This window comes from Lissotriton vulgaris, chromosome 2_1 (genome assembly GCF_964263255.1).
Source record: "Lissotriton vulgaris chromosome 2_1, aLisVul1.2, whole genome shotgun sequence".
NCBI lineage: Eukaryota > Metazoa > Chordata > Amphibia > Caudata > Salamandridae > Lissotriton > Lissotriton vulgaris.
In genome coordinates, this window is record NC_141687.1 from 2,030,387,020 (window position 1) to 2,030,414,950 (window position 27,931).

At 44.9% G+C, this 27,931-nt stretch overlaps 1 protein-coding gene across 2 annotated transcripts in view; it reads right to left on the bottom strand.

Moving 5' to 3' along the window:
• Positions 1 to 16,951, bottom strand: part of AFG2B (AAA ATPase AFG2B) — a 247,052-nt gene extending 230,101 nt beyond the window's left edge. The window contains exons 1-2 of one of the 2 annotated variants that reach the window (XM_086958256.1): positions 16,793 to 16,951; positions 13,468 to 13,596 (exon numbers count right to left, since the gene is read on the bottom strand). In XM_086958256.1, the coding sequence (XP_086814382.1) occupies positions 13,468 to 13,482 (15 nt within the window). In that variant the 5' untranslated portion in view covers positions 13,483 to 13,596; positions 16,793 to 16,951. The remainder of the gene's footprint in view (positions 1 to 13,467; positions 13,597 to 16,792) is intronic. The other variant, XM_086958257.1, reaches the window with a different exon arrangement.
• Positions 16,952 to 27,931: the final 10,980 nt, after the last annotated feature.

A 27,931-nucleotide genomic window follows, 5' to 3' on the forward strand; every position in this document is an offset into this window, starting at 1 on the left:
ATCTCCCCGTGCCTATACACATTTTAAAATACAAATCTGATCTTGTGTAATATAACTAAATGCTTATTTAAAGCACTCTAATCCCTTTCGTCGAATTCGCCCCAAATAGAACTGGGTAAAACATTCTTGGTATGTTCACATCACTTATGTAGACAGCGCCTCATCCAGTGGGCTCGAACCCTTGCAAGGAGTGCATTTCCAACCTCGTGATTAGGCTCTTTTTTCACAAGGATGTGTGCCTGTGATTAAAAAAAGATTTCTGCAGCAGAGTTTCATAAAAAACGGAAGAGCTGGGAAATGCCCTTCCACTCGGCACATGCCTGCATGAAGTTCGCTGTCACAAGGCCTTTAGAGCAGAAAAAAAATAAAGAAAGATAAGAAAGCCAGTATTCACCAGTGTGTTTACTTCCAGAAATGTACGTCACTAAAAGTTGCCTCACTTCTAGATGCTTCCTGAGGTAAGTTTAACAACAGTATGTATACGTTATCCTCGCTACTCTCAGATTTATGTAGAAAAAATTCTTCCAAATAACCAATGTGCTTGTTTTCAGCAGTAAAATGGGGTTTCGTGAGGTTGTTGTCGGTAAAATAGACAATAGACGAGTTGATGTTCCCCAATGGCATTGTGGTCAGTCACATCTTATAAGAAAAACCTTCAAACAGTAAGCTGTCAAGCCAGGCAGAACTTTAAACATGTCTATTTTAAAGTTAATACTCTGCTAAAACATTTTCTATTGATTTAAGGCTGAAAATCAATGATAATGAGTAAAATAAAGTGCTGCAAAAATGCCGCTAAATTTCCACTTTTGTGCTGCTAAATTTCCATATTTGTGCTGCTAAATTTGCTAATCCATGCCGCAATATCCTGGGGGGTCTGCCTAGTGTGGGCAGGTAGGCAGGCCAGGGTGTTGTGGGACCTTTTGACACTTCCATTGCGACAAGGTAGACAGGGCGCCCCAGACATGCAGCTGTATGCACTATGTGCGCAGGCTCAGTTTCTCAACTTTTGGATTCACCAGACGCCATATCAACCTCATGTGGCGGTGAAGTCTGATGCAGTGGCACCCGTGCCACTCGGAGTTGCGCTGTATCAGTAGTTGCAGCGTCCAAAGGGGGATGTAGACACGACGGGTACCCTGCACTGGGCGTGGCGCTCGCTACAGAGGAGGGCTGATATCCTGTTGCTGTATGCGCCCTCTATTCCACTGGCACGTAATCCAATGCTGCCTTGCATATAAGGGGGGTGAGTAAAGCCCAGATTGAGGACATGTTGTCACACACTTTTGCGGACCTCTATCCAGATGGTGAATTTAGGCCTCTCCCCGGCCGGAATTGAAGACCGTGCTGTGCCATTTACAGAACAGTTTTTATATCACAGATTGCATGCTGCATGTCGTGTACTCTGGGCGGGCTTTCCCAAAGCTCCCCCAATATTGCCAGCTCCAGAGAATGTCCTGAAAACACTGTCCTCACGTAAACTAGTCACGCGCTTATATACCAGTATGCAAAACACTGCTCCGATTGTCCAGCCTAAGTCCCTGAATCAGTGGAATAGTGAACTTGACCCTCCATTGACGGAGGAACAATAGGACTTCTGCTGTAGGCAGCTGACCGAACTCTCCCCGAATTACAGACTTTGTCTAATTCATTTTAAATTTTTGCATAGATACTACCGGACACCGATTAGCCTCTGCCGCATGCGTCTGAGGGAAAATGATAGGTGTTGGCGCTGTGGCTCTGCCCAGGCTGCAGGAGGTATTTGCTGAGGTAAATCAGATAGTTGGCAGGACGGATGCACCATCCCCAGCGCTGGACCTTCTAGGCTACTTGCGAGACACTCCGCCGAAACAGCGTAAACTGCATGCGCTCCTTTTGCTATACGCAAGGCGTCAGGTAGCTATTCACTGGGGTAGGAAAAGGGTGCCAAGGTTTAAAGACTGGTTATCTGATGTGACATATGGCCACACCCAGCTTGGATCATTTTGGGACCTGATGCCCCCGACTTCAAGACCGAGAGATATATGGGAGCCATTTCTGAACTGGGCGCGTGCTAGAGCTGAATCCCCTGTGCCCAATCCAGATGCTAGCATTTAATTCTGTGTTTCCTTAATACACTGGAATGATGGGAAATGGGAATGTGTGGTTGTCGTCGGGCGTGTTATTGAACGAACATATGTGAATAATGTATTTGCTTTTTGTTCGCCCCTGACGTTTCATGTAACTTATAAATTCACCAATGAGATAATTAATGCTCCACCTATGACATATTTGCTTATACTAATGCCTGACCTATACATGTTGATTATTAGATGTATCATTCTTTGAATGTAACTTTGTGGACCTGTTTTTTTATGAAAGTTCGTATATTATGAACGACATGCTAACTGGCTCTTGGTTGGTACTTCGTACCTGAACTTTGCAAAATGTAATAAAAAAAATAAAAATAATTATGTTATTGTATTTGATACTAATACAGAAACATTCAGGGAAGGCGGCTGCATTCTCCAGTTTATCATGAGTGATTATTTTTTTTAGGAGACAAAGGTTAGTAGTGAGTCGTAAATTAAAGTAGCAAACTTTTTGTAGAATTCTACAAAACAATCTTTCAACGAGAGTGCATTTCCTGACCTATTATAAAGCGGTTTTAATAAACCCATTTATCTCAATAATGCAAGCATGTATTTCAAAGCCCTAAACATGATAAAACACTTTCTGAGAACCACACTCCTTTAACATGAACAGAAAAACATGCATGAGTCACAACCGGGTGTAAGCAAATTGTTTTGGCAAAGCACAGTTTAAAATAGTCAGTGTGAGATATACAATATACAATTGATGCTGGAAAAGAACACAATGAGGATTGGAGTGTCCCATTTTAGCCAGGTGTTAGAATAGTATAGGAGACAGCTGGAGGTGGGCATTTTAATAAAGGAATACACGAGAGCGATGGGTTTAATGTATATACAGTTTTCTCACACATTTTTAAATTCTCTTAAGGATTCCTTTTAATTTGTACCAGGGATTTTCCTGGGGGAAATTGGTTTATGCATTGCGTTTCAACCCTGGGGATTGTCTTCTCGGGTCTTTGTAAGGACTGAGGTCCAGAGCTCTGTGGGAGGATGAGTAACTGAGTTACATTTTAGCATTCCTGGTTTGCCTGAACGTGTTACTTACCTATTGTTTGGATCTTTAGGGATTATTGTGAAATCCCAAAAAAATGTATCTGGCATTTGTGGTAGTATGTGGATTGAGGAAATAAACATTCGAAAGGAAGAGGGGCTGCACCATAGAAATGTGCAGTCTTATGCCGGTCTGGTGGTTTCTTGCAGGGAAGAGTCAATAGGTTTGGTGTCCCGGGAAGGAAGGCTTTTTGAAATCGTGGGGAAAAGAAGTAGGTCTTCCCTGCTGCTGGTTCTGATTCTGGAATCAGTTTTGTCAGCCTCTATTAGTTGCATGTTCAGCAAGGGTAAACAATGTCATAATCAGTTGCAATACCGAAAGGAGGCTGGAAGGCGTTTGGCCTTTCTTGTATAGATTTTAGAGCTGTATCCTCCTTTATAAATATTGGCTTTCCTGTGTGTTTGAGACCTTTCGTTTCAGCTGAAAGCACGTGAAAACAACACAATACTGTGGCTTGAGTGGTAAGCAACGTGCTGTTCCCTCTATCCTGCTAATGTTATATGTCTAATAAAACAAAGTGTGTAATGGTCGAAGTACATTTTTTTTAAAGAAAATGTAAAATTATGAGAGTATGTGTATCTATTTTGTCACTGAAGGTGCTGGGTTAAGGGACAAGAAAAGTATCCGACAAGTCTTTGATAATGATTGGCAGTTTACTCAGTTTCATTTATTCCACTTGGATAAGCCTTAATCTTTGGGATTGTGGTGACTTCCAATTGGATGTGGTGTTTATCTAGGTCTCTGCCTATTTAGGTGGATTTGATTTGTCATAAAAGCGTCTATGTCTTGTTGCGAGTGTTTAGCTACAAAGTGTTGCACTTGAGGTGCATTCGGAGTCTTGTGTTGTCTCCGAGATTTATGCTGCATGACTTTTGTTTTACATTTATGATCCGTTTCACCAGTACTGGCTAGACTGTATGGGCAGAGAATGAAAAACACAATCTTGAGAATTCCAGTTAGTAAATTATTTGGAATGGATAAATAGCACAGATTGCTGTCACATGCATTAACCTCATCGATGCTTGAGATATTCTTGTGCTGGGCCATAATAGAACTGGGTGTGGTCATGACGAGCTCAGCTCGTCATGAGCACACGAGCACCGTGCCTCATGACGAGCTGTGCTCGTCATGAGCATCGAAGGGGTTAAGCATCAAAATCCAATTGTCAATTCTCAAACGCTCAGAATATGCGATGATTATTGCATCTGATTAATTCTGAACACCTGTGTCTGATGTTTATTGGATGCAATCATTATTGCTTCCAACTCAGGCCATTCATGATCAGGCCCTTAGTGTACAACTCTGGCCATATTTTACATGAATTTGTTCCCTTCTGTAAATTGGTTGTTTACATTGAACTATCTGCACTTATGGTTACTTGTGACTCGCAGCATGCCCCAAATTGCCTGTAGGGTATTTTGGGCTGGACTGCTGTTGACGACTTCTGCTCTCGCAAGGTGATTTCCCGAATACTATTTCATAGTACAGCAGTTGTTTAGGTAATGTTTGTTCATTATTATTCAAAATATGCAAGTTATAAAGATTTTTTCATTTTTTTCATAGTCTGTTCATGACAAGTTGTAACGCTGAGCAGTTGGTCAAGGGTTTGATGGCTTATGGGTCCAAAAGTGCCTCTCATAGGATGTACCAATATTTTCGCAGTTTTTAGGTCGAGGGACCGTAGGCTTGGCCGTAGGCCAAGACAGGAAGTCCGGAGAATTATTGATTCTTAGAGTGGCTGCTTTATCCCGCCTCTCTTTTCGTCTCTCCTCCATTGGCTGGCTTCCTAAACGGAGGCCAGCCATTGGAGGAGAAGGGAGTCACTCCAATAAAGCCCCGTCTCTTTCGGATTCGGGGGCGTGTTTTTTAGGTTCTTTCTATTTGTGACGTCATCCGTCACTCAAACCTAAAAACACGCCCCCGAATCCCAAAATGACGGTGCCTTTCTCCGAGGCATTTCTTCTTGACCTCGGAGAAAGGCAGATGTGCTTTCCCTCACTCTGTGCCCCCTGAACATTCCAGCAGCAAAGCAGCGCTGCAAGGCTCCTCCTGGCATCTTCTTCGCGATAGCGGCCACTGTTGTGAGAAAGACACCTCTTTAAAATATAGGAAGAGGCATGCCTGGCATTGCTACCATAGAGCAATGGAGAGTGTGCCCCGAAACCCCAAGTCGGAGGGGGGATCCGCGGTGAGGCAACAGTAAAACACACATCGGTGCGGCAGGAAAACACTGCCATGATCTTACAAGGCACGAGCCTCCTCCCCCAAACTCGCGGGAGGGTGGGGGGGGCGGTGGTCTGACTGGCACTGCGTTTGTGGCATTAAACCGGAACAGTAGTCATGTACTGGGCACGCACACGAGAAGGAATACATATTAAAACCTTCCTTACACCAGAAACAACAAAAGCCTCGAACAGTTTAAAACATGTACTGATGTTCAAAACATGTACTTTACGGTCTGAATAATTCTTGCACTAGCTCCCACGTGATGTAGAGTTCGAGCAGCAAGGAGAAGTCAAGGGAGAAGTTCCAGAATGTGAAAAATAAATATCAAAATTGTTTGACGGAGCAATGCACAGACGCTGAGCACACAGATTCATCTTTGCACACCTCGCCCTCAGAGGCAGGGGAGACGGGCTCCATGTATGCATCCATTTGTATTAATTACTGGGAAATACATGCACAACACCAATGCGAGAGCGCAGCTTCTCTGCTCGAGCATGTCCCCCATGCCCGGACCCACCCGCACCGCGTCACCATTCAGAGTGGGCAGCCCAAGTATAGCCCTACAGACCCGTGCCCCGAGGACAAGCGCAGGCTCCTCTTTCACCCCAGTTCAAGGCTTCAGTTTTTCACCCACTTTCACTACCGAAAATAGTTTAGTTTCCTATTCGCGTCATTTGATACATTACAATTCCCCATGCACCCCGTGGAAGTGTGGGCACCCCACGCCAGCTTCCCCAAACAGCAGAAGACCCCAGGCGGAGATCGGGGTTACAGACATGAAACCATGAACGCAGGGGTCTGAGGTGAGGGGTCCGATGCCTCTACCCGGTCGAGGGCACGAGTAATGCCCAGGGGGCCATAAAACAATGGAAGCAAATGCGAGACATTCCAGCAGCAGAGCAGTCAAAGGACCGGGCGCCACCCGCTCACATGCCACGAACGACAAACCACCCACTGAGACCGGCTTGCATGCCGGACTCCCACCTGCACACGTTTGTGGCAACAGAACAAAAGAAGGTACAAAGGAACACCTAAGGTGCCATTAAAGACAACTCAACAGCAGCGAACATTACACAAGGGGCACAGCGAACACGGACGAGTCCCAATCAGAGCACGTACACAAGTAAAGCAAAGCCCCCAACACCACTGCAGTGCGAAAACTAATAGCCAGGCTCCTCAAGGGGCAGCTTAAAGAGCCCCGGAAAGGGCATACATCAATCTCCAGGATGGGTTACAGAGGGTTCATATCGGTGGATCTGCCGACAGCATGTTAGTCTGTGGATCTGCAGCTATGGAAACAGCCAGCATGTTACTCTGTGGATCACGGGCTCTGACGAAGTTATTATTCACACAGCTCTGATGATGCACCTCAGGCACGGGCTCACAGCTGTTATTATTCACACAGCTCTGATGATGCACCTCAGGCACGGGCTCACAGCTGTTATTCACACAGCTGTGATGATGCACCTCAGGCACGGGGCTCACAGCTGTTATTATTCACACAGCAGTGATGATGCACCTCAGGCACAGGCTCACAGCAGTTATTATTCACGCAGCTCTGATGATGCACCTCAGGCACGGGCTCACAGCTGTTATTATTCACACAGCTCTGATGATGCACCTCAGGCACGGGGCTGACGCAGTTATTATTCACACAGCTCTGATGATGCACCTCAGGCGCAGGGCTGCCTGCAGTTATTATTCACACAGCTCTGATGATGCACCTCAGGCACGGGCTCACAGCTGTTATTATTCACACAGCTGTGATGATGCACCTCAGGCACAGGGCTCAAAGCTGTTATTATTCACACAGCTCTGATGATGCACCTCAGGCACGGGGCTGACACAGTTATTATTCACACAGCTCTGATGATGCACCTCAGGCACGGGGCTGATGCAGTTATTCACACAGCTCTGATTTGCACCTCAGGCACGGGGCTGACGCAGTTATTAATCACACAGCTCTGATGATGCACCTCAGGCGCAGGGCTGCCTGCAGTTATTATTCACACAGCTCTGATGATGCACCTCAGGCACTGGGCTCACAGCTGTTATTATTCACACAGCTCTAATGATGCACCTCAGGCACGGGCTCACAGCTGTTATTATTCACACAGCTCTGATGATGCACCCCAGTCACGGGGCTGACGCAGTTATTATTCACACAGCTCTGGTGATGCACCTCAGGCACGGGGCTGACACAGTTATTATTCACACAGCTCTGATGATGCACCTCAGGCACAGGCTCACAGCTGTTATTATTCACCCAGCTGTGATGATGCACCTCAGGCATGGCTCACAGCAATTATTCACACAGCTCTGATGATGCACCTCGGGCACGGAGCTCACAGTTGTTATTATTCACACAGCTCTGATGATGCACCTCACGCACGGGGCTGACAGTTATTATTCACACATCTCTGATGATGCACCTCAGGCACGGGCTCACAGCTGTTATTATTCACACAGCTCTGATGATGTGGTGTGGGCGGAGTGTTGAGGGCAGAGTGTTGAGGGCAGAGTGTAGAGGGCAGAGTGTAGAGGGCAGAGTGTAGAGGGCAGAGTGTAGAGGGCAGAGTGTAGAGGGCAGAGTGTAGAGGGCAGAGTGTAGAGGGCAGAGTGTAGAGGGCAGAGTGTAGAGGGCAGAGTGTAGAGGGCAGAGTGTTGAGGGCAGAGTGTTGAGGGCAGAGTGTAGAGGGCAGAGTGTAGAGGGCAGAGTGTAGAGGGCAGAGTGTTGAGGCCATAGGGCAGAGTGTTGAGGGCAGAGTGCATAGGGCAGAGTGTAGAGGGCAGAGTGTTGAGGGCAGAGTGTTGAGGGCAGAGTGTAGAGGGCAGAGTGTAGAGGGCAGAGTGTTGAGGGCAGAGTGTAGAGGGCAGAGTGTAGAGGGCAGAGTGTAGAGGGCAGTGTTGAGGGCAGAGTGTTGAGGGCAGAGGGCAGAGTGTTGAGGGCAGAGTGTAGAGGGCAGAGTGTAGAGGGCAGTGTTGAGGGCAGAGTGTTGAGGGCAGAGGGCAGAGGGCAGAGTGTTGAGGGCAGAGTGTTGAGGGCAGAGTGTTGAGGGCAGAGGGTCAAGTGTTGAGGGCAGAGTGTTGAGGGCAGAGTGTTGAGGGCAGAGTGTTGAGGGCAGAGTGTTGAGGGCAGAGTGTTGAGGGCAGAGTGTTGAGGACAGAGTGTTGAGGACAGAGTGTTGAGGGCAGAGTGTTGAGGGCAGAGTGTAGAGGGCACAGTGTTGAGGGCAGAGTGTTGAGGGCAGAGGGTGGAGTGTAGAGGGCGGAGTGTAGAGGGCAGAGTGTAGAGGGCAGAGTGTAGAGGGCAGAGTGTAGAGGGCAGAGTGTAGACGGCAGAGTGTAGAGGGCAGAGTGTAGAGTGTAGAGGGCAGAGTGTAGAGGGCAGAGTGTAGAGGGCAGAGTGTAGAGGGCAGAGTGTTGAGGGCAGAGTGTTGAGGGCAGAGGGCAGAGTGTTGAGGGCAGTAAGTGCGTCGGTTTGTGAACATATATATTTTGAATATTTTACAGTATCCGGTTTCCAACAAATTTGTCAGGGCCAAAGTGCAAATCTGTACATTTCCATTCAGGTGATCGTTTGCTAATGCCTGGTACTCATTTTAGGTTTCACCTGTATAGCACTTGCACTGTGCTTGAGAAAACGATTGTGATTAATATAAACCTACAAGGGACTTCTATCCTGCCTCACTCTCTCACTACATAATACTCACTCTTTCACTTTTTACTACTCGCTCTCTAATACTCTTTACTAATAACTCTCTCCTACTCACTATCAACTACTCACTCTACTACTTACTCTGTGTGTGGGTGCTAATGCAATAGGTCTCGCATATGCAAACGATTAAGTTATTGGCAATGTAAATGACAATGCCGTTTATTTATGATTTTTTTTTTAAAAGTCAAGAGCAATGCCAATAGCTCTACCTTTAATAATGCCGAGATCATTGCATTGTAAATGCTTGTTTGGATAGCTTCTCGTTTACAGTTTGTCAATCTGGTCATCTGCAAACTTTATATAATACTCAGTCTTTGCGCCCAAATTATTTGTTTTCTCTTTCGTTTTTGAAATGTAAACTGGAGTTGCAGTTTGTTATTTTATAAAAAAGATTCCTGTGTATATATTTTCTCGTCATTATGTTAGAGCCACAGATCAGAAAAAAAGCCATAATTTGTTCTATACAGAAGCTCATGGTGAATTAGATGTCACACATTCATCCTTGTAGCCATTGAAGGGAGGCCTTTAGATTTGTTATAACTCTCTATTTTAGTATGAGATTGTCATTGTGTAATTTCCAATGTATTTAGGAGTTTGTTGCAGGATGGTCTTCAAAGATCCTTTTGTTATCAAATTCTGACATGATTAGACTCACTATTTCCGAAGGGAAGTAACAACCATCGCCAATCAGGAGTGTGGATTTTTTTTTTTAAATAATCTACTTGAGCAACAGACACAATGCTACGGAAATCTATGTCCCGTCAAATGCACTTGTTTCTCCTACTTTTTACATCAATTATATAGGTTGTCGGAGAAACAGCAATCATCAACCATACTGTTGGAAAGTGGGTTATTGGTAGGGGCAAATGTAGGTCTGTCATGTGGCAAAAAGGCCACTAACACATGATAGGACCCAGCATAGGTCTTCGAAAATTATTCCTATGCTCAACCCTTGGTAACGTGGCTGCGAGCAAACAGGCTTAACTTCAAAGACAGGTATGTAAAGCATTTAAAAGCACCATTTCAGTAATTAATTAAGACACAACACATATTAAAAATCCAACACCACTTTATAAAAATAGGTAATATTTTTTTCTTTTAAATGACACCAGAACTAAAAATATTCACTGTAGGGAACCAGAGATATGAATTTTTGAATATTAGTCACTTTCTAGTGCTTAGAAACCAACAGTGCCCCTTGTAGTCATTTCGTTTTCTCTGTCAGGGACACACCTTTATAAATTGTTCTGAAGAATTTTCTCACCACTGTGGTGGGCCGCCTTCTTCAGCAAGCGGGGTCCAGTTAGAACACCTTCCTGGAGTTCTGCTTGCGGGTCCCAAAGTATCCAACACACAATCCAAGGTTCTGGAATCTCCAAGAGGGTCCTTGAAAGTGTGAAACTTCAATTCCACAATCCACTTGAACAAAACCCTTACAAATTCACTGGTACTCCAAGCTTTGACTTCTTTGTGGGGCTGTCCAGGTGAGCTCTGTTAACCTGTAGCTTGCATGGAGTCCATTGAGTCCTTTTGCAGCAAGGTAATCCACAGGGCTGCAGTTTCACTTGGTACAGTCTTCAGAGGTCAGGCCTTAGAGTTCCTTGCACAGCAAAATCTTTTCAGCAGGGCACTTCTTGCTTTGCCCCTCTCAGATACTTATTCAAAATTCTCTGGATCAAGCACCAGGTCACTTCTGACCAATGAGAGGATGACACCTCCTCATAGTTATGACCACATCCTGTAGAGTGTGGCATTAGTTTGTCCCAGAGTGCATCATTCTTCCAAATCCATAATGCCTGATTTTCCAGCAAAGAGGTACGAGCTGGCTAAACACACCCCTGTGATGGCTTATTTCCATGGACTCTCCCCCTACCATCTGCACATACCTTCCTTAAGCCTAGACCTGACTCTCGGTCAAGAGTGTCAGATTGAAACAGTAACCCAGGCTTCCCCTTTGCCTTTGAAGAGGATGATTTACGACTTCACCCCCCCCCCCCTCTGGCCTGGCATTCCTATAGACCAGCAAACTGCCCTCCCAGCAGAGGGGTTCTTTATCACCTCTTCAAAGCAGCCTGGCTACTCCACTTAACTCTGACCAACGAGGGCAGACCACTGAAAGGCTGAATTTGGACTTACAAACAAGAAAGTCTTCTAACTTCTTGTATGTACACTTTAGGAGAAATTCAACAATATCATATTGTTGGATTTACTACTACCATTCTGGTAAGTCTTTAAATGCTCGGGCTAGTCCTCTCCTATCCATATTTATTAATCAATAACTCCCTACCATGTTAACCTATGGGCCATGGGGTTTGCAATGGGGAAAATGACTTGGGTCACTTTTCTAGCACGTGTTTATAAAACCATATTTTATAAGTATTTCCCTAATTTCTACAGGACCCCCACCCCTGTGCAATATTGTAGATCTTCCATACCCAGTTCTTCTAACATCAACGTGAATTTGAGCAGCTCTTTAATACAATGTGGGGAATGAAATGTAAAATTTCACTTTACCTAGGCATATAAAAACTCATTTTATAAGGGCGTACCTTATAGATAACTGACCCCCCACCCCAGGGTTACCGAGGGGTGACCCTGGAGGTCCCTGATATGCAAAAACATGGTAGGATTTTCATTTTCAAAGGCCCCTACCCCCAAAGTCGAGTTTGGGCACATTTAAGGTTTAACATCTGTCCTGGCAACCAGTGCTGCTTTTAAACTGACCTCAGGCTTCAGCACTGCACACATGTTGGTGCAGAAAATCTGCTGGCCTCTAAACTGCCATGCCCCAGGATACTGGAGACTTCTAGGTAGTTTCAATCCCCTGCCCTATTACATACTAGGGGCTTATGTGGTAGGTCATGCCAATTACAGGGGTACCCCACCATACCATAGTGTATGTACCCTAGTGTATGTTGGGTGTCTTAAATGTATTCTAATGTGGTTAAACAGAGCCCAGGGTCAGTTAGAGTCAGTTACCACCAGTTCCAGTCAGCAAAAAGTTGGGGTGGGTGCCCAGGGCACAGGACGACTTTGCAACACATACACTAAGTCGCTAGACTCAGCATTATGAAATTCTATGCCAGCCCTAGTTACTTCAGTCATGCAGTAGTAGGGTTTGAGTACCATGGTTAAAAAACGCAGTGTCACGCCAGTTTCACTGTGCCCCAGTTAACTTATTCCCCAGAGTGACAGAGAGCTTTCCAGCACAGTGAATCAGCGGCAGCCACACATAAGGTCAGTTATTTGGAGATACGAAACAAGTCAGAATTTCACACATTTACTTTTCTGCAGTGATCAGATGTATTTTATTTTGTGGAGGAGCAGCGGAGCTAATGGCTTTTTATGATATAGATATTACAGTGAAATGATTAGCTGATCTTGGAGCCATTTACCAGTCACTAATTAGTCACGTCACTTACCGATGGATGAACTTCCTCAAGCAGACTGACCTGATTTCAAATCTTATATTGCCTTGTTGAGTCTATCCTGATTTCTCCTCCTGCTTGCCGAAATTAAGTTGATTCTGATCTCTTAGCACCTCTGATCAAAATTGTGAGAGAGGCTGAGGCTTATCAGCTGCAGCACAGGCAATGCCCGTCACGGGTCAAGAAGAGCCTAACCTGTACTGATGTCCCAGTAAGTCCCATACCAAACACGTTAGGCAGAAATTTTCAAGGCTGCAACTTGCCACTTACCTGTGTCTACAAAGAGGAAGTGGCTGCAGTGCTGCATGTACTGACTACTTTAGGGCAGGGCCAGATCATATTATTGGAACCCACACACACCACTTGAGACCGAGTAGGTACTTTGAAATAGAAATTCGCTCAGTTGTTATACCCCTATAATTGACTTTATGGAACCGGTTTACAATACACCTTTCCCTACCTGCTCATCCAGTCACAGACTGAGCATCACTGGATGGACAGGCAGGCAGCCAACCTCACAGACATTGAGGGATTGCTACAGGATATCCTTGGTTGCTTACATTTTTCTGTGCATCACAAGTAAAAGAAAATTGAGGAAGTACAAGGTTTCTGCTTTCAGTACAAAATTCCCCCAGCCCTGCCTAAGAGAACTTTAGGATAAGTTCAGGTTAATTTATTATTACAACTTTCTAGAATTGCTACTCTCCCTGGTACAACTTAAAAGCACTGATGATTTTTACAGTGAATACACAGATAATCAGTTCAATGTCCTTCACTCACACCCCATTCCATGAAGAGCCTGCTCAGGATATTCATACTTGACCCCCACGACCACAAAACTTCACCTTTGGTCCAACTTATTGCAGAAACAATACTCTCTTTACTCTGTTGCACTGGTAATATTTTGTAACCCACCTTTTTTCCAGTCATCCACAAAAAAGTTCACTGTGTCGCAAACTTGTTGCTGTCATGTATCTGCAAGTCACACGTCTGAATCCATGCAATGCCAATTCAGTCATCCAGTCTTCAGTAAACTGCATACTCCTAAAGATGGTAAGTGACACCAGTTACACTTAGAAATTGGACAAGATGGTAATGTTAATATTTCTCCATCACCAGTTGCATTAACCCAAGTCATATATCGAGAACTAAGCCCTCTATTATGACCTGTCCCACCTGTCACGTACTCTGTGGCCACTTGACAATGCGACTTTTCAGCAACTTGAATTCTAGCACAAGGAAGAGGGGTAATATGGCCTTAACATGTGATGCAAGGGTCATTTTTCGGGAAAGGAAAGTGATTGCCATTAAACAAAAAAATAGCACAGTAGCAGGTTTATGGAAAGATGTGAGCAAGCAAGCTGCTAAAAAAAATATAGAACTTCGCTATAAGATCAAGTACACATAAAATACACTAAAGAGGTGCATGAGTTAGACTGGGATACACTGCTGGAGCGCATGAGTGACTGGTACCAGCACCTCTCAAGAGCCTATTACTTCACGTTGACAACCCCACCAGTTGCTTTTTTGGCAGTGGTACAGACAACAGGATAATAGGAATCACCCTAGCTGTGGATTTCAAATAAGGGCTAAATTAAGAGTTAATTTAGCCAGGGGATATACTATCAATGATCTTGAAGACCACATTGGGGCAGATTTACAAGCCCCTTGCGCCACTTTTACGACGCCCGACGTCACTTTTGTGACGCAGCGGCGGCGCAAAAGGTGCGCCATGGTGCGGGGTATTTACAATGTGACGCATCTCCCAGATGCGTCACGTTGTAAAGCCCTGCGCCAGAAGAGGCGTACCTTCGCAGGGGGAGGCGTTCCAGCGCAGGAACGCCTCCCAAAAGTGGCTGAGTGAAATTTACAAGATTTCACTCAGTCATTAACCCAAGACATATATCCAGAACTAAGCCCTCCATTATGACCTGTCCCACCTGTCACGTACTCTGTGGCCACTTGACAATGCGACTTTTCAGCAACTTGAATTCTAGCACAAGGAAGAGGGGTAATATGGCCTTAACATGTGACGCACTGTTCATTTTTCGGGAAAGGAAAGTGATTGCCATTAAACAAAAAAATAGCACAGTAGCAGGGTGCTACGGGGAGTGTGTAGAAGACAGGATTATGGAAAGATGTGAGCAAGCAAGCTGCTAAAAAAAATATAGAACTTCACTATACGATCAAGTAAACATAAAATACACTAAAGGGGTGCATGAGTTAGACTGGGATACACTGCTGGAGCTCATGAGTGACTGGTACCAGCACCTCTCAAGAGCCTATTACTTCACGTTGACAACCCCACCAGTTTATGGGATCCTGCTTTTTTGGCAGTGGTACAGACAACAGGATAATAGGAATCACCCTAGCTGTGGATTTCAAATAAGGGCTAAATTAAGAGTTAATTTAGCCTGGGGATATACTATCAATAATCTTGAAGACCACATTGGGGCAGATTTACAATCCCCTTGCGCCACTTTTACGACGCCGTTGCATCACTTTTGTGATGCAGCGGCGGCGCAAAAGGTGCGTCACGTTGTAAAGCCCTGCGCCAGAAGAGGCGTACCTTCGCAGGGAGAGGCGTTCCAGCGCAGGAACGCCTCCCAAAAGTGGCAGAGTGAAATCTACAAGATTTCACTCAGTCACTTTTGGGCACATGCTGCATCAAAACCCTGCACCTGCTTGAAGCAGGCGTAAGGATTGACGCAGCATTGTGCACATAGGGCCCCCCTGATTATTGCTGGAGCTGCATCGCGTTTGCGATGCAACTCCAGCAATGCTTCGCTTTTGGCACAGATGCGTGACTCATCTGTGCCGTTTTTGCCCCTTGGTGCGCCGCATTGTAAAATGCGGTTGCATAAAGGGCGGCATCAAGGGTGGCGGAGCTGCGGCGCACAATTACTGGCGCATCCCTGCCGATATGCAGGGATGCGCCAGTAATTGTAAATCTGCCCAAAAGTGTTTTTTAATTCAAGTCTGGTCACTGCTTCTGGGGTTACTGACACTTATTGGTGCTAAAAACGGGTCACAATAATCAAAATGTCAATAATTTAATTCTTGTCACGTTTATTTTATGATGTCAACTTGATCCAAAATCACAGAATAATTTCTTCCGATATGGATCCCATTCCATATAATTTAACTATTGGACCAATAGTTATGCGATGAAGTATCAAATTATGCGATCAGTGAGATCAATAGTGTTTTCGGAACTCAGCAATCCTTCAAATAATGTTGTTAAGTAGCTTTAGGAGAAGTAGAGAAGCAACCTATATTAACTTGAACAAAGAAATAAACCGCGCTTGTCACTGTCTTAGGGCACTGGAGAGCTCTTCAAATTATTTATTTACATTACAGCTTCCTTGCGTAGCAATAGGCCTTCCTCACTAATCACTATATAACTATACTCCATCACAATATAATTCTCATATTTCACAAGTTTTTGTATAAGCATGTGGTATTTGTATAGAGTAAATCAAGCTGAAGGTCCACCCTTGGGCTGCATAGCGTCCAAGGCAGAGGTACAAGCTAAGAGTGATTGTGGGGCTGGGAGGTAGACAAGAGGCCTGTAATGTACCGTTTGCTACCTCTTGTATTTTATTTGCTCACATTTGTCACTTTTGTCTCATGTAACTTAATGTTTGCTTTTGTAATTTGTTTACTTGTACTCATGTATCATTACTGTTCCTATTGTGAAGCGCTCCGACACCTTCGGGTTAAGACCACGCTATATAAAAACACATACATAAATAAGGGTGTTTGATTTTGAGAGGGGATTTGACTGCTTATTGTGTAATGACTGTGGAAAGAATATAGGATTCCTGGCATCATATTATGGTTTCACGCTCTTAACAGGGATTTGTGGCAGCACAATAAGTATTCTTGGGTCGGTAGGCAACGGAAGCACAGTTATATTTTTTATTTTAAAAGTTTTATATAGCGCTAGCTTAACCCGTAGGTATTAGAGCGCTTTACATACAAACAGTAAACAGCAGAAGGACATTACATTACAGTTGCTTTTATATTTTAGCCAGACAGCACAATACACATGTTTAAAAATAGCATTTACTGGAGGAAAGGTGGGCTCCCTGGTCGTCTCTCCCACCAACGGCAAACTTTAATAATATATATATTTTTTTAACCAGAATGCGAAAATAAAGACCCCACTCAAAGGAAAGTCGATGGTTTTAATGCAGACTCGTACCACTTCTCCAACAACAAACTGTTGTGCACTCACCCCGCCGGAATGGAGTGTCTAAGGAAAGGCGGACTTTCACCTCTACAGGAGAAAGTCTCACATCCAAAATAGCCCACGAGATTAGGGAGAACTCTTGCTTCTCAAAGCGCCACGCGCAAAGCAACCACCTCTTACTGCCAGGGGGCAGGAAGAGCTGCTAAACAGAAAAACATAGAAAAGGGACTACACGATCCCCACAGCGCACTTTTGTAGCGCGGTGGCCATCTTAGCATGATGATCATTATCGAGTTACTATGCTGCAATAATACTTTCTGAAATTGCCAGTAATGGCCACGTTGACAAAGGTAAACCAGCTTTAGAATCCTTGATGTTGTAATTCCTTTTGAACATTTGCTCACGTTAGTGTGGCTATGAGCAACATTTCCTATTTTGTTCGAAGTAAAAGATTTGTGATGAGTTCTACAGGCGTCTGGCGGCATATAATATAGAGACGAAAGTGTTGGCACAGTAGATTTATTCTCCAGATACCAGTTAATAGCTGCCAAGGTTTCAGATTGCTTATATGTGACATTTTCATTATTTCAGTGTAAGTATGAGGGACATTCAATGACTGAGTGACACTTTCTCTGGATCAAAATCAAGCCACGAAGGAAATATATAAACATCAGAAATCACAACCATTTGTACAAGGAGAAACTATGAGAAGATTTCGAAACTGCTGCAAAGCACCTGAAAGGGAAGGACATTTACCTGGTGCCCTTGTAAGCTGATCATACAGCAAAACTCTTGCATAGCTGCCAAGGTTTCCGATTGCAATGTGTGACATGCTCATAATTTCAGTGCAATTATGAGTGACATTTTAATGACCATGAGTGACACTGTCGCGTGAACTAACTCAAGCAATGAAAACTAGGGAAACATATCAATATTATACATTACATTCATTTGAGCATCTGGGCTTGAGTTCTACGTTTTTTCAAGTATCCTACATAGTTTAGGTTTGCTGGGCTATGTTCAAATGCTAGTCTTTACATTACTCCATTTGATACATGTATAATTATTTGGTGTGCCATTAAGCTTGCCTTGATGGCATTTAGGCCAAATTCATTGGTATTTTATACATGTACCATGCCTAATTTGCAATCCAATAAAAAACAGAAGGAGCTCATACTTTTTCTAAAGAGGCTATCACTCATGCTGCCGAATGTAGGGGTTCATGAATACCAAGGCTTATACATTTTGATTCCACGTCATGCTTCTTTTTTCAATCAACCTGCACTTCCTGTGTTCTTATCTCACTCTTGTAGGTTATTTTTCATTCCTTCTATCTTCATGTCACTGTTCCATTATCTTCCTCTGCTTTCTTCTTGCTCCCTTTCTGTAATTCTCTCTAGTAGTAGCTCTGGACCAAAATATGGTGGAAGAAATATAACTCTCAGACCCCAAAAATGAATTCCCTCCACTACCAAGCACCTGCATAAATGATTCACTGTATGTGGGACATAGATGAGTCACAAGAGGAGGAAGGCCTCCTCCAGCTCCCCACCTCTCTCACACAGCCACACACACCACCCCTTTCCTTCTGCACCGAAGCCCCCTCCCTCATTTCCACTAACTCAAACACTTTGAGCTGTGATGCGCTTGTGTGCTCACCTTACAATTCTCCTACCCGATGTTCCCCCTCCTTCAGGCAAGGAAACCCTTTGCAATACTCCTCGCGCCCGATAAAGCACTCCACATCACCCACCGGGAATACACACTCCCTTCCAGTGTGCAGTCTCTCTCGTACACCACTCACACCTGAGACCAGTAAAGAGACGTGCCCTGTGTATAAACTAGAAATCTCTACTTTCTGTAGAGTGCTGCCAGTGTTTTTTTTCTTCCCTCGCTGTGATCTCTGTTATTGCAGTGAGATATAGAAGAGCTGCGCAGAGCTGAGCTGTGCAGAGATGAGCTGCCTTAGCCAGCACAAGTAAAGGAGGCTGTTGGCTGGCCGAGGCTGAAGTAAAACTAACGGCGGCAGACACCAGCACGCACCCCCGCAGCCTTGAGCCTACAGCCCTGCCCAGGGCAAGCACCCCGTGGCCCCTAGCCTCGAGCCATGCCCAGGGCAGACCTTCATGAGCGGCACTGGCTGCAAGTAGCTGATCAAGCGCTGCCTCCAGGGCCCATGAGTCTCCTTGTGCAAGGCACTAAAGTGAAACCAAAGTGCTGCGCAACGACGGGATGTCACGACAATCATCTTTCCTCTGCAACCAAATCCTTAAAAAACCTCGGGGCTATATCAACCATAAATAACCTAAAACATCCTGACTTCCTTGAACCCAAGTGCGCCGCTGGCGCCCGGGCTGAGCCTCCTGAGCAGAGCTGTGAGAATGAAAGCTGCAGCTGAGCCCTGATGACGGCGTGGCCACAACTCCCATTTTGACCTGCTACAAACCATACATTAGTTTGCAATGCTTCAGTTGTGTGCAGCAGGCGGAGGTCAGATAGCTCACAGTGTGTCCACTGCATGCTGCCAGCAGCGCACCAGGCTCATGCTGCTTCACCTAATGGAGCACAGCTTCTACTACCGTGGTAGCACTTCACAGTTAGACACCTGCTGAGACACTACGATTATGCGTGACAATGCACTTCAGTGCGGTAATGCGGATTACCACACTGAAATGCGCTAGTGTCACGCCTGATGCGTGACACTTGGCAGGCATGCTCTTGTGTAACTGTGATATCAAACAGTAAACATGTATTTTTTGCACATATGCAAACACACTCAGTTAAATACCAAAAATACTTACTGGATTCCACACATTTTCACCTGCATTATAAAACAAGCAATGTACTTTTAAAGTCCATACATCAGTCAAGACCGATTACAACACCTTCTCAACTGGACAAAACTATAAATCTCAAACAGCACAGTGACAGATTACTGACTCAATCTTTCAGGGCCGGCAGGTGGCGCTCAGTGCAACAATTTTTTGGGCGCCCCATGACGACCTCCTCCACATATTCCTCACAACCACTGTTGGCCCGCTGCATTGGAACCTCCACTCCCCCAACCCCACCTCCACAGACAACGCACGAAACCTCAGCATCATACTGGACTCCTCGCTTTCGATGAACCACCAGATCAATGCTGTCTCCTCATCATGCTTCCGCACTCTTCACCTACTTTGAAAGACATGCATATGGACCCCTTCCCTCTGCGGCCAGAAAGATGGCCACCCACACACTCATCAGCAGCTGTCTCGACTACTTCAATGCACTGTACGCAGGCGTCACCCAGAAACTCCGCAGGAAACTACAGAACGTTCGGAACACTGCAGCCAGACTGGTCCTTAACATATGCCTCCGTAGCAACATCTCTGAACACCAGTGTAGTGATTATAAAGGAATATAATCACAGAAACGCAATAGGATATAATTAGATATTTATTGCAAATATAAGAGCTTGTGGGAAGAAGTGGTGACTACGCAGAGTCACAGAAGGTTGTCCGATCATGAGCAATGTTCCCTCTAATTTTTTTCCTCTGTGTGCGGCACTGGAGGGTCTCTGTGCGCTGCAAACATGGCTATGAGCGCCAGGAACCAATCCGCCCGTGTCTCCGGCACCAAATGGCACTCAAAACGTTAACTTTAAAAAGTGAAAAGATGATGCATTTTCACACATACAGAGCCACAATAGGGTCCTAAGGGCAGTTTGCAAATTTATTGTATTACCTGTATTTTCATTGTGTCTCTGACTGCTGTTGTCTGTCTTCCCCGCTGCCTGTACGTGGTCCATGCCCCGTTTTCTTCCTTCTGTTCCCCTCGTTATCCCCAAGCTCTCTCTGCACGGTCTTTCCTTCTGTACTCCTCGCTGCCCGTGTCTCTGCCCAGTTTTCCCTCCCTGCACCCGGGCCTCTCTGCCCGTTCTGCCTTCTGTTCTTAGCTGCCTCTATATTTCTGTATTATGCCTCTATGCCATTAGTTTTTTGTGCCCGTCTGCCCTCTGTGCCACTCGTTTTTGTGCCCTTCTGCCCTCTGTTCCACTCGTTGTTTGTGCCTTTCTGTCCTCTGTCCCTGTCCCACTCGTTTTTTTGTGCCTTTATGTCCTCTGTCTGTGTCCCACTCGTTTTCTTGTGCCTTTCTGTCCTCTGCAGCCCTGTCAAGTATCACGCATCATGCGTTAGACTAACGCATTCCAGTGTGGTGATCTGCATCACCGCACTGAAATGCATTGTCACGCATAGCTGCTCGGAATGTGAACGTGTGCTATGAGCCCCTTTACATTGTTTTTATATTTTATTTGTTTTTTTTCTATGCTTCCACAGTGACATACCATACCCCTGAACCCCATGATGTCGACAAGTTTGTTTCATGCTTTATTAGTTCCATTTGAAAAAACACACAATAAACAATTCACAGAATCTTTACATCAATCTTTATCGCTGGTTGTTAGACTCAATATTTTTATTGACAATATGAGAACTGCTTTTTCCTCCCCTAAACTGAGCCATACCCATCCCGCAGCAAGCAACACAGAAAGAGATGCGTTGGCAGCCGGTTGCCACCAGGTGGGGCCAGAAGAGCTTCACTGTAGGCACTGACGCACACAGTCTTGCAAGAGGTCTCATGCGTTAAAAAAAAATATTGCTTTCCATAAATTCAAGAACGTAGTTTATTAAGTGACCGAGGTGCTCAAACACCTTCCCTCAACTGGCAACTACAATGTTCATCTGATAATATGGAACATTAGAACTCAGGTGGTTAGCCGATGCCTTAAAGGGGAATACACTACATATCATCCCTTTTGAAGAAACCGAGAAGAATAACTAAACTGTGAACAAACACGCAAGCATCTTAACATAAACATTTCAAATAGTCGTTAATCATATTTATTAGGGTTGAGCTGTGCTAGTAGTCAATTGTTTGAAATACAGTGTCCTGGCTGGCTGTAATGTGTGCATCTCACTCTCATGAGGTTTTCCAATGCCTATGCTGTTTGCGGGTGCTCAGGAGTCAGATGACTGCTGTCTATTTTAATATATGATATTTAGGCACCTGAGAAGATCGTGTTGGGGGACCTCACATCCTACTACAGACTCAGGCTGAGTCCCATGTAGGACATAGAGAGCGGCGGGACTGTAGTCCAGACTGATGCTGGACAATGTATTGCCAGGGAGGAGCTAGGGGGACCAGTCGGCAAAAGGCTGGCTAAGGCAGAATCTGTTAACTGTTTTTCTGCCGGCTAACTGGTGAAATAGGTTAGTGCCCTTCCATTTCTGTTGCTTTGCAGTAGATTTAAGATCTTCTTTGAGTTTCTCGTTGCTCCAATGGATGTCATTTCTGAAATGTATAGGTTTCTCTTTTCTGCATTGCTTAATTTTGCCCACGAGAAAGTGTCACTCATTGTAGTTGAAACGTCACTCATAATTACCCTGAAATTATTAAAGAGTCACACACGGGGATCTGAAACCTTGGCAGCTATGCCTATGCCTGTGTCCCACTCGTGCCTTTATGCCCTCTTGCCTTCTGTTCCGCTCGTTCCCCAGCGGCTGTGGCCTTTTGTTTAAATATTGCTGATAATCAGAGCTCCTTCACAGGCTCCGATTAACAGCAATACTTAAACAAAATGCTACAGTCTGCCCCGCGCTTTACTAACAAAAGCGTAGACCCTTTCCAAACACAGCGCGAGCACACGCTGTGTTTGGAAAGTGTCTACACTTTTGTTAGTAAAGCACGGGGCAGACTGTGGCATTTTTTTAAAGTATTGCTGTTAATCGGAGCCCGTCAAGGGGCTCCGATTAACAGCAATATTTAAACAAAAGGCCGCAGTCTGCCCTGCTCCCACACAGCCGCAAGCGTCATGATCCCCACCAGCCTCCCCACCTCCTTAACTGCATTCCTCACGCCCGCTCCACCGCAACCACTGAAAAAGTGCTCATGTTCGCGCCGCTCGCGTTTTAAAAGCAGCGAGCGGCGCGACCCTCTAGCGATGTTCTGTGTGCGCGCTCCACGCTAGGTGGTGCGCGCTGACTTGGGGGGAGGTGCGCGCGCGCGCGGCCTAGAGGGAACGGTGATCATGAGTTATATACATACTTAACATTCCATGGCTAGAGCGTGCTCAGTAACCAATAGGAAGAGAGAAAGAAACATAACAACTAGACCTACAACATCTCCCTTTCTGGGGAGAATGGTTTACATTAATTCGTATTCTTTAAGTGCACTGGGCAACTTGGATATTCTGCCAAACTTGGTGCAGGTGCCCTCCCAACCACCATGCACATTCGTAGAACTTAAAGACCCAGGAGCAACAGTGGAGGATGCTTGACTAGAAACAACACTACTACTACTGTGCTGGATACAAACATCACCACCCCCTTTTCTGAATCATTTTGTCCACCACAAGCGTGGAAGGGTATACTCAGATGTGAGTCCCTTGCTCATTGCACCATCAGGATTCAAGCAAGCCAGGCCGACGACGGCTGAAATGCCAGAAACCGGTCCCCGGAAGCTTGTTTCCTTCCCAGTGTAAGAATTGGCTTGGTAGTTTGGTTTGCCCTGTTCCCATCATGCACTGGGAGAGGAACAGACTAATTTGCGTGTAGCCAGGTTCTGAGCTGGGATGGTGCAGTGAGCTAAAAAATGGTGATGGATCAAGCCCTGATCTTTGGACTGGGTAAGAGTGGTCTGCTTAATTCAGACACTCTGTTCATCACCACCCCCTTTTCTGGATACAAACAGTATCATCAACGAGGAGTTTGTTAGTGTAACTATTTTCAACAATGTTATCACTCCCACATACATGGTTACCTGGTATACACATTTTATCTACTTGTGTAGAAGAGTCTTGTTCTTTTTCACACGAGTAAGTATTTAACCAAGAATAATCATTGTTACAATCAGCATTGCCTTTCTTTCCCTTGTTCCATAAATCAACTTGGCTTTTGTTAAGCCTTATTGCATCACTTTTGTTGCGCCACCCTGCATATTTGAGGCGAACAGCGCTATCAGAGACTTCTACAATTTCTTTAGGATCAAGGAATTTAGACTCTCCTTTGAGATGATGACCAGGTTTAGTGACTAATACCCATTCTCCCTTGCAGAATTCCTTGTTTATAGCTGTTGGACCTGGGGTCTCCAAGTCACATAGGGTAGCTTGGCACTAAGTAGGAAGGCCTAACTCCAAAGTACATGTGCTAAGTTTGCGTCACACCCTTCAGTAACATAACGTCCATCCACTCAAAAATGACACTACACCAATTTTTTTTAGGAAAATAAGAGCTGTTTTATAAAAATACTTTGTTTACTCTCTTATTTTATCACACCGCTTTGTTATTTCTTTTCTTTAAATCACAGGTTTCTCCATTTGTTTAATTACATCAATTCACAAGAAACTTAACATTGCACTGCATTTGATGATATACTTTCTCCCTCCAATAAATCATCCTAGCAAATCTCACATAGTGCTAAGGTTCATAGAAAGACACCCTGTAATTCTCTACAACATTCTCTAGCCTCTTTCTGTCTAGTGAATCAGGTTGATGTCTTGACTTATCAATACAATACTCTCACATGCCCTTTTCGGTAGATTGGGTACAGGCAGTAATACTGTTAGAATGAGTTCCAGTTAATCCTAGTAGAACAGAAGAAGAATTAATCACTGCCAGGACTCTGACCTTGTGCAGATATCACACGGTTCCCTGGTTTCTGGTCTGTGGTTTCCAGGACCGTTTTATGCTTGGCCAGTCTCCTGACACTAAGGTATGGTTTCTTTTATTAACCACGAACCCCTGTTCCCTCGTCACCCGGGATGATCAGTTGACCCGTTAGCAAGTGTACTGCAGCTGTATCCCTCCAGAGCCCCAATCCCCCAGCTTACTTGAGGTATGTAGCAACCATCTATATTCTCTCACTGCCGCCGGGAGTCTTCGTTCTCACCACAGACTCCCGGTGGGAATACATGCCTTCTACTAGCTCCTCACAGCAGCGAGCCACCTCCGCTGTTGATCTGGTGCGCCAACTGAGGCGGGGGCCTCCCTCCGCTCGTCGGTCGGTGTTCGGTCCTGGAGCGGCGCCGCCTCACGGAGAGTGCGCGGAAGATGGGTCACTGCGGTGTGATACCGCCTACCTCGGGAAAGAGACCTCCCCAGCTTCCTGTCTTGCGCAGCCGACAGAACACTTCTCTCGGCAACACCCTCTCCTCCACTACAAGGCTTTCCTCCACCAGGCTTTAGCGGAAGAGCAAATCTCCCCGTTCACCAGACGGAGCCACAGTTCTTCGAAGGGGGGGTGCTCCCAGGCTCGGCAACAGGTCGACCTCCCTGCGCTCCCCGGAACCCGGGATCCTGGGTGAGTGAATGGGGTTGCCACTGTATAGAAACCCTAACAATCCAGTGGTTGTTGGTTGGCGAAAGCGGGGAAACACCTCAGCCCCTTCTCCTCATACACAACCAGGCAGAGTACCCAGGTCACGCTCACCGCTGCCGTTCTCTCTTGGGCTTGTGACACTGAAATCAGTCTTATGAGAAGCTTATCTAAGTAGGCCAGATCCAGAGATCGGGAAGGGGAAAATTAGCCGCCGGCTCCGGAAAGAAGTCGATTTCCTTCCCCCCTCAGCCCCTATCTCAGCTGGGCCAGATCAGCAGGAAGGGAGGCAGATTTTCCGCTCGGGCAGCAGTCCTTAAAGATCCATCAACCTAGACAGGATCACCCTTCCCTAGTCACAGCAGTCTGCGCTCCAGTCAGCTCCTCAAAGATGCTTCTCTACCTGGCACCTTCTAAAATGGCTGCCCAACATTCCGCCTTATATAGGTTGACCTCAGGAGGTCCAGAAGGGACCAGAAGGTTCTGGAATGTTCCTATTCTACCCTATGGGTCAAGACTCTGAGGTGGCAGTTGTGGCAGTTGCTGACCACCATTTTGTGGGTTGTGAATCTAGTCAGGAAGGCGCCAAGGCCTCAAGAAAAGACTATGAGGGCAAAGAGCATCTAACCCCCAGGTCAACATCTCAAAAATCCAGTGGACACAAAAATTAAGGGTATTTGAGGGGCAAAAAAAGGACAAAATAAATAATTAAACAGGAGGAACTTCCCAAAGGGTAGACAGGTCTAACAATAGCCCTATGCACCTTGTCATGATACTGTTTGGATTTTAACTGACAATCTATAATTTTCTTTTTGACCTGTAACTGATCATCATTTATATCGATAGTTGAAGGTAAAGTGCCTTCTGACATACCAAACTTTGGATCGATATCATTGTCACATCTTCTTCCTCTCATTAAAAAGAAAGGGGAGAATCCTGTAGTGCTGTTGGGCGTGGTATTGTAAGAGAAGACTCTTTCTTGAACAAAGTCTTTAACTGGTAATTTTGATGCCAAAGCTAGTTGAACACCATCCTTGAGGAAGCAATGGACTCTTTCAATTTGTCCATTGGACTTTGGAGAGTATAACAGACTCTTCTCTTGATGAACTCCATGTAAATTAAAGAAGTCAGTAATTTTGCTTGAAGTTAGTTGTTTCCCAATATCGGAAACGATGATTCGAGGATTACCTTCAATGGAGAAGCAAGAACGTAGAAAGTCTATGACTGCATCAGAGTCAATGGTACTGACAAACTTGTGATGTATCTATTTTGAGTAATAGTCACTAACTGCAATCAAACATCTACAATCTTGTCCAAGGAGTTGAAATGGTCCGGCCATATCTATGGCAATTTTGAACCATGCAGAGTTAGGAATGGAAACAAGTTGCATTTCTTGTGTTCCAAGTTTCCAATGTTTGTCAGATTTGGTACATATATCAAATCTTTCAACAAATAGATTAACACCAAGGTCCATGTTAGGCCACCAGTAGTGCTCTTGCAGTATTCTTTTGGTCATAGTAGCTCCTAAATGTGATTTATGCGCAACAGAAATTAATTTGCTTCTAACCATAGAGGGGGGAACAAGCAAATTTCCTCTCCTGAGTAAACCTTTGAAAATATTCAACTCATTAGCCACATGCAAAAAGGTTCTCAGATCAGAAGATAGATTGCGAACAGGAGACCATGAAGTAGACATGTACTTTTTAACTTTCAACATTACTGAGTCTTTACTCAATGCATCCACCCACTCTTTATCTGAAATAACCATGTTAGCCTGTTGGATAATATCAACATTTGACACGACACACTCAGTATCATCTTCTTTTTGGGCCTCTGAAATATCAGTTGGTAAGAGAGATAGAAAATCTGCTCTGATATTACTTTTACCTGAAATGTGTTTTATGTAAAAATTAAATTCCTGCAATTTAGCCAATAATCTTACCAATCTAGCTGATGCCCTTCCATTTCCTCTGCTATACCCATCGAACATGAAGGTGAGGGGTTTATGTTCCGTAATCAATTCAAACTCTTTACCCCATACATACATTTTTAATTTATCCACAGCCCATACACAGGCGAGGGCTTCCCTCTCGATGGTGCTGTAATTTTTCTCTGTGTCTTTTAATCTGCGAGAAATAAAAGCTACAGTGTGGGTATGCTTACCTACTCTTTGCGTGAATACAGTACCAATTCCCACCGAACTTACATCAACTGTAATTATATTAGCACCGTTGGCGTCAAAAGGTTTCAAAGTTGGTGCTTTCAAAATTGCTTCTTTGACCTCTTTAAAAGCATTATCCGATTGTTCATTCCACTCAAAACTTTGACCCTTGCGCAAAAGGACCCTCAATGGCAACCATCCTAGAATAGTTCTCAATAAACCGTGAATAATACTCACCGAGACCCAAGAATGATCTCAGTGAGTCTTTCCCTTCAGGTTTTGGTGCATCTGTAATGGCTTTTATCAAATTCACTTTGGGTTTGATTCCCTCAGCACTAAGAACATGGCCCAAATATTCTACTTCTGTTTTCAAAAAATTACACTTGTCTCTAGAAACGGTCATACCTCTCTCTTGCAATTTTTCCAACACAATATCTAAGATGTCATTGTGCTTACTTTCTGTATCTGCATGAATCAATATATCGTCTTGGAATTTCTGTACTCCTTGGATTTCACTGAACATGTTTTCCATGAGTTTCTGAAATACACTGGCAGAGGATTCCAATCCAAATGGTAAGCGAACATACCTGTAAGCACATAGTGGCGTGATGAAAGTGGTTAACAGTTTAGAATCATAATCCAGTTTAACCTGGTGGTATGCCGACTTA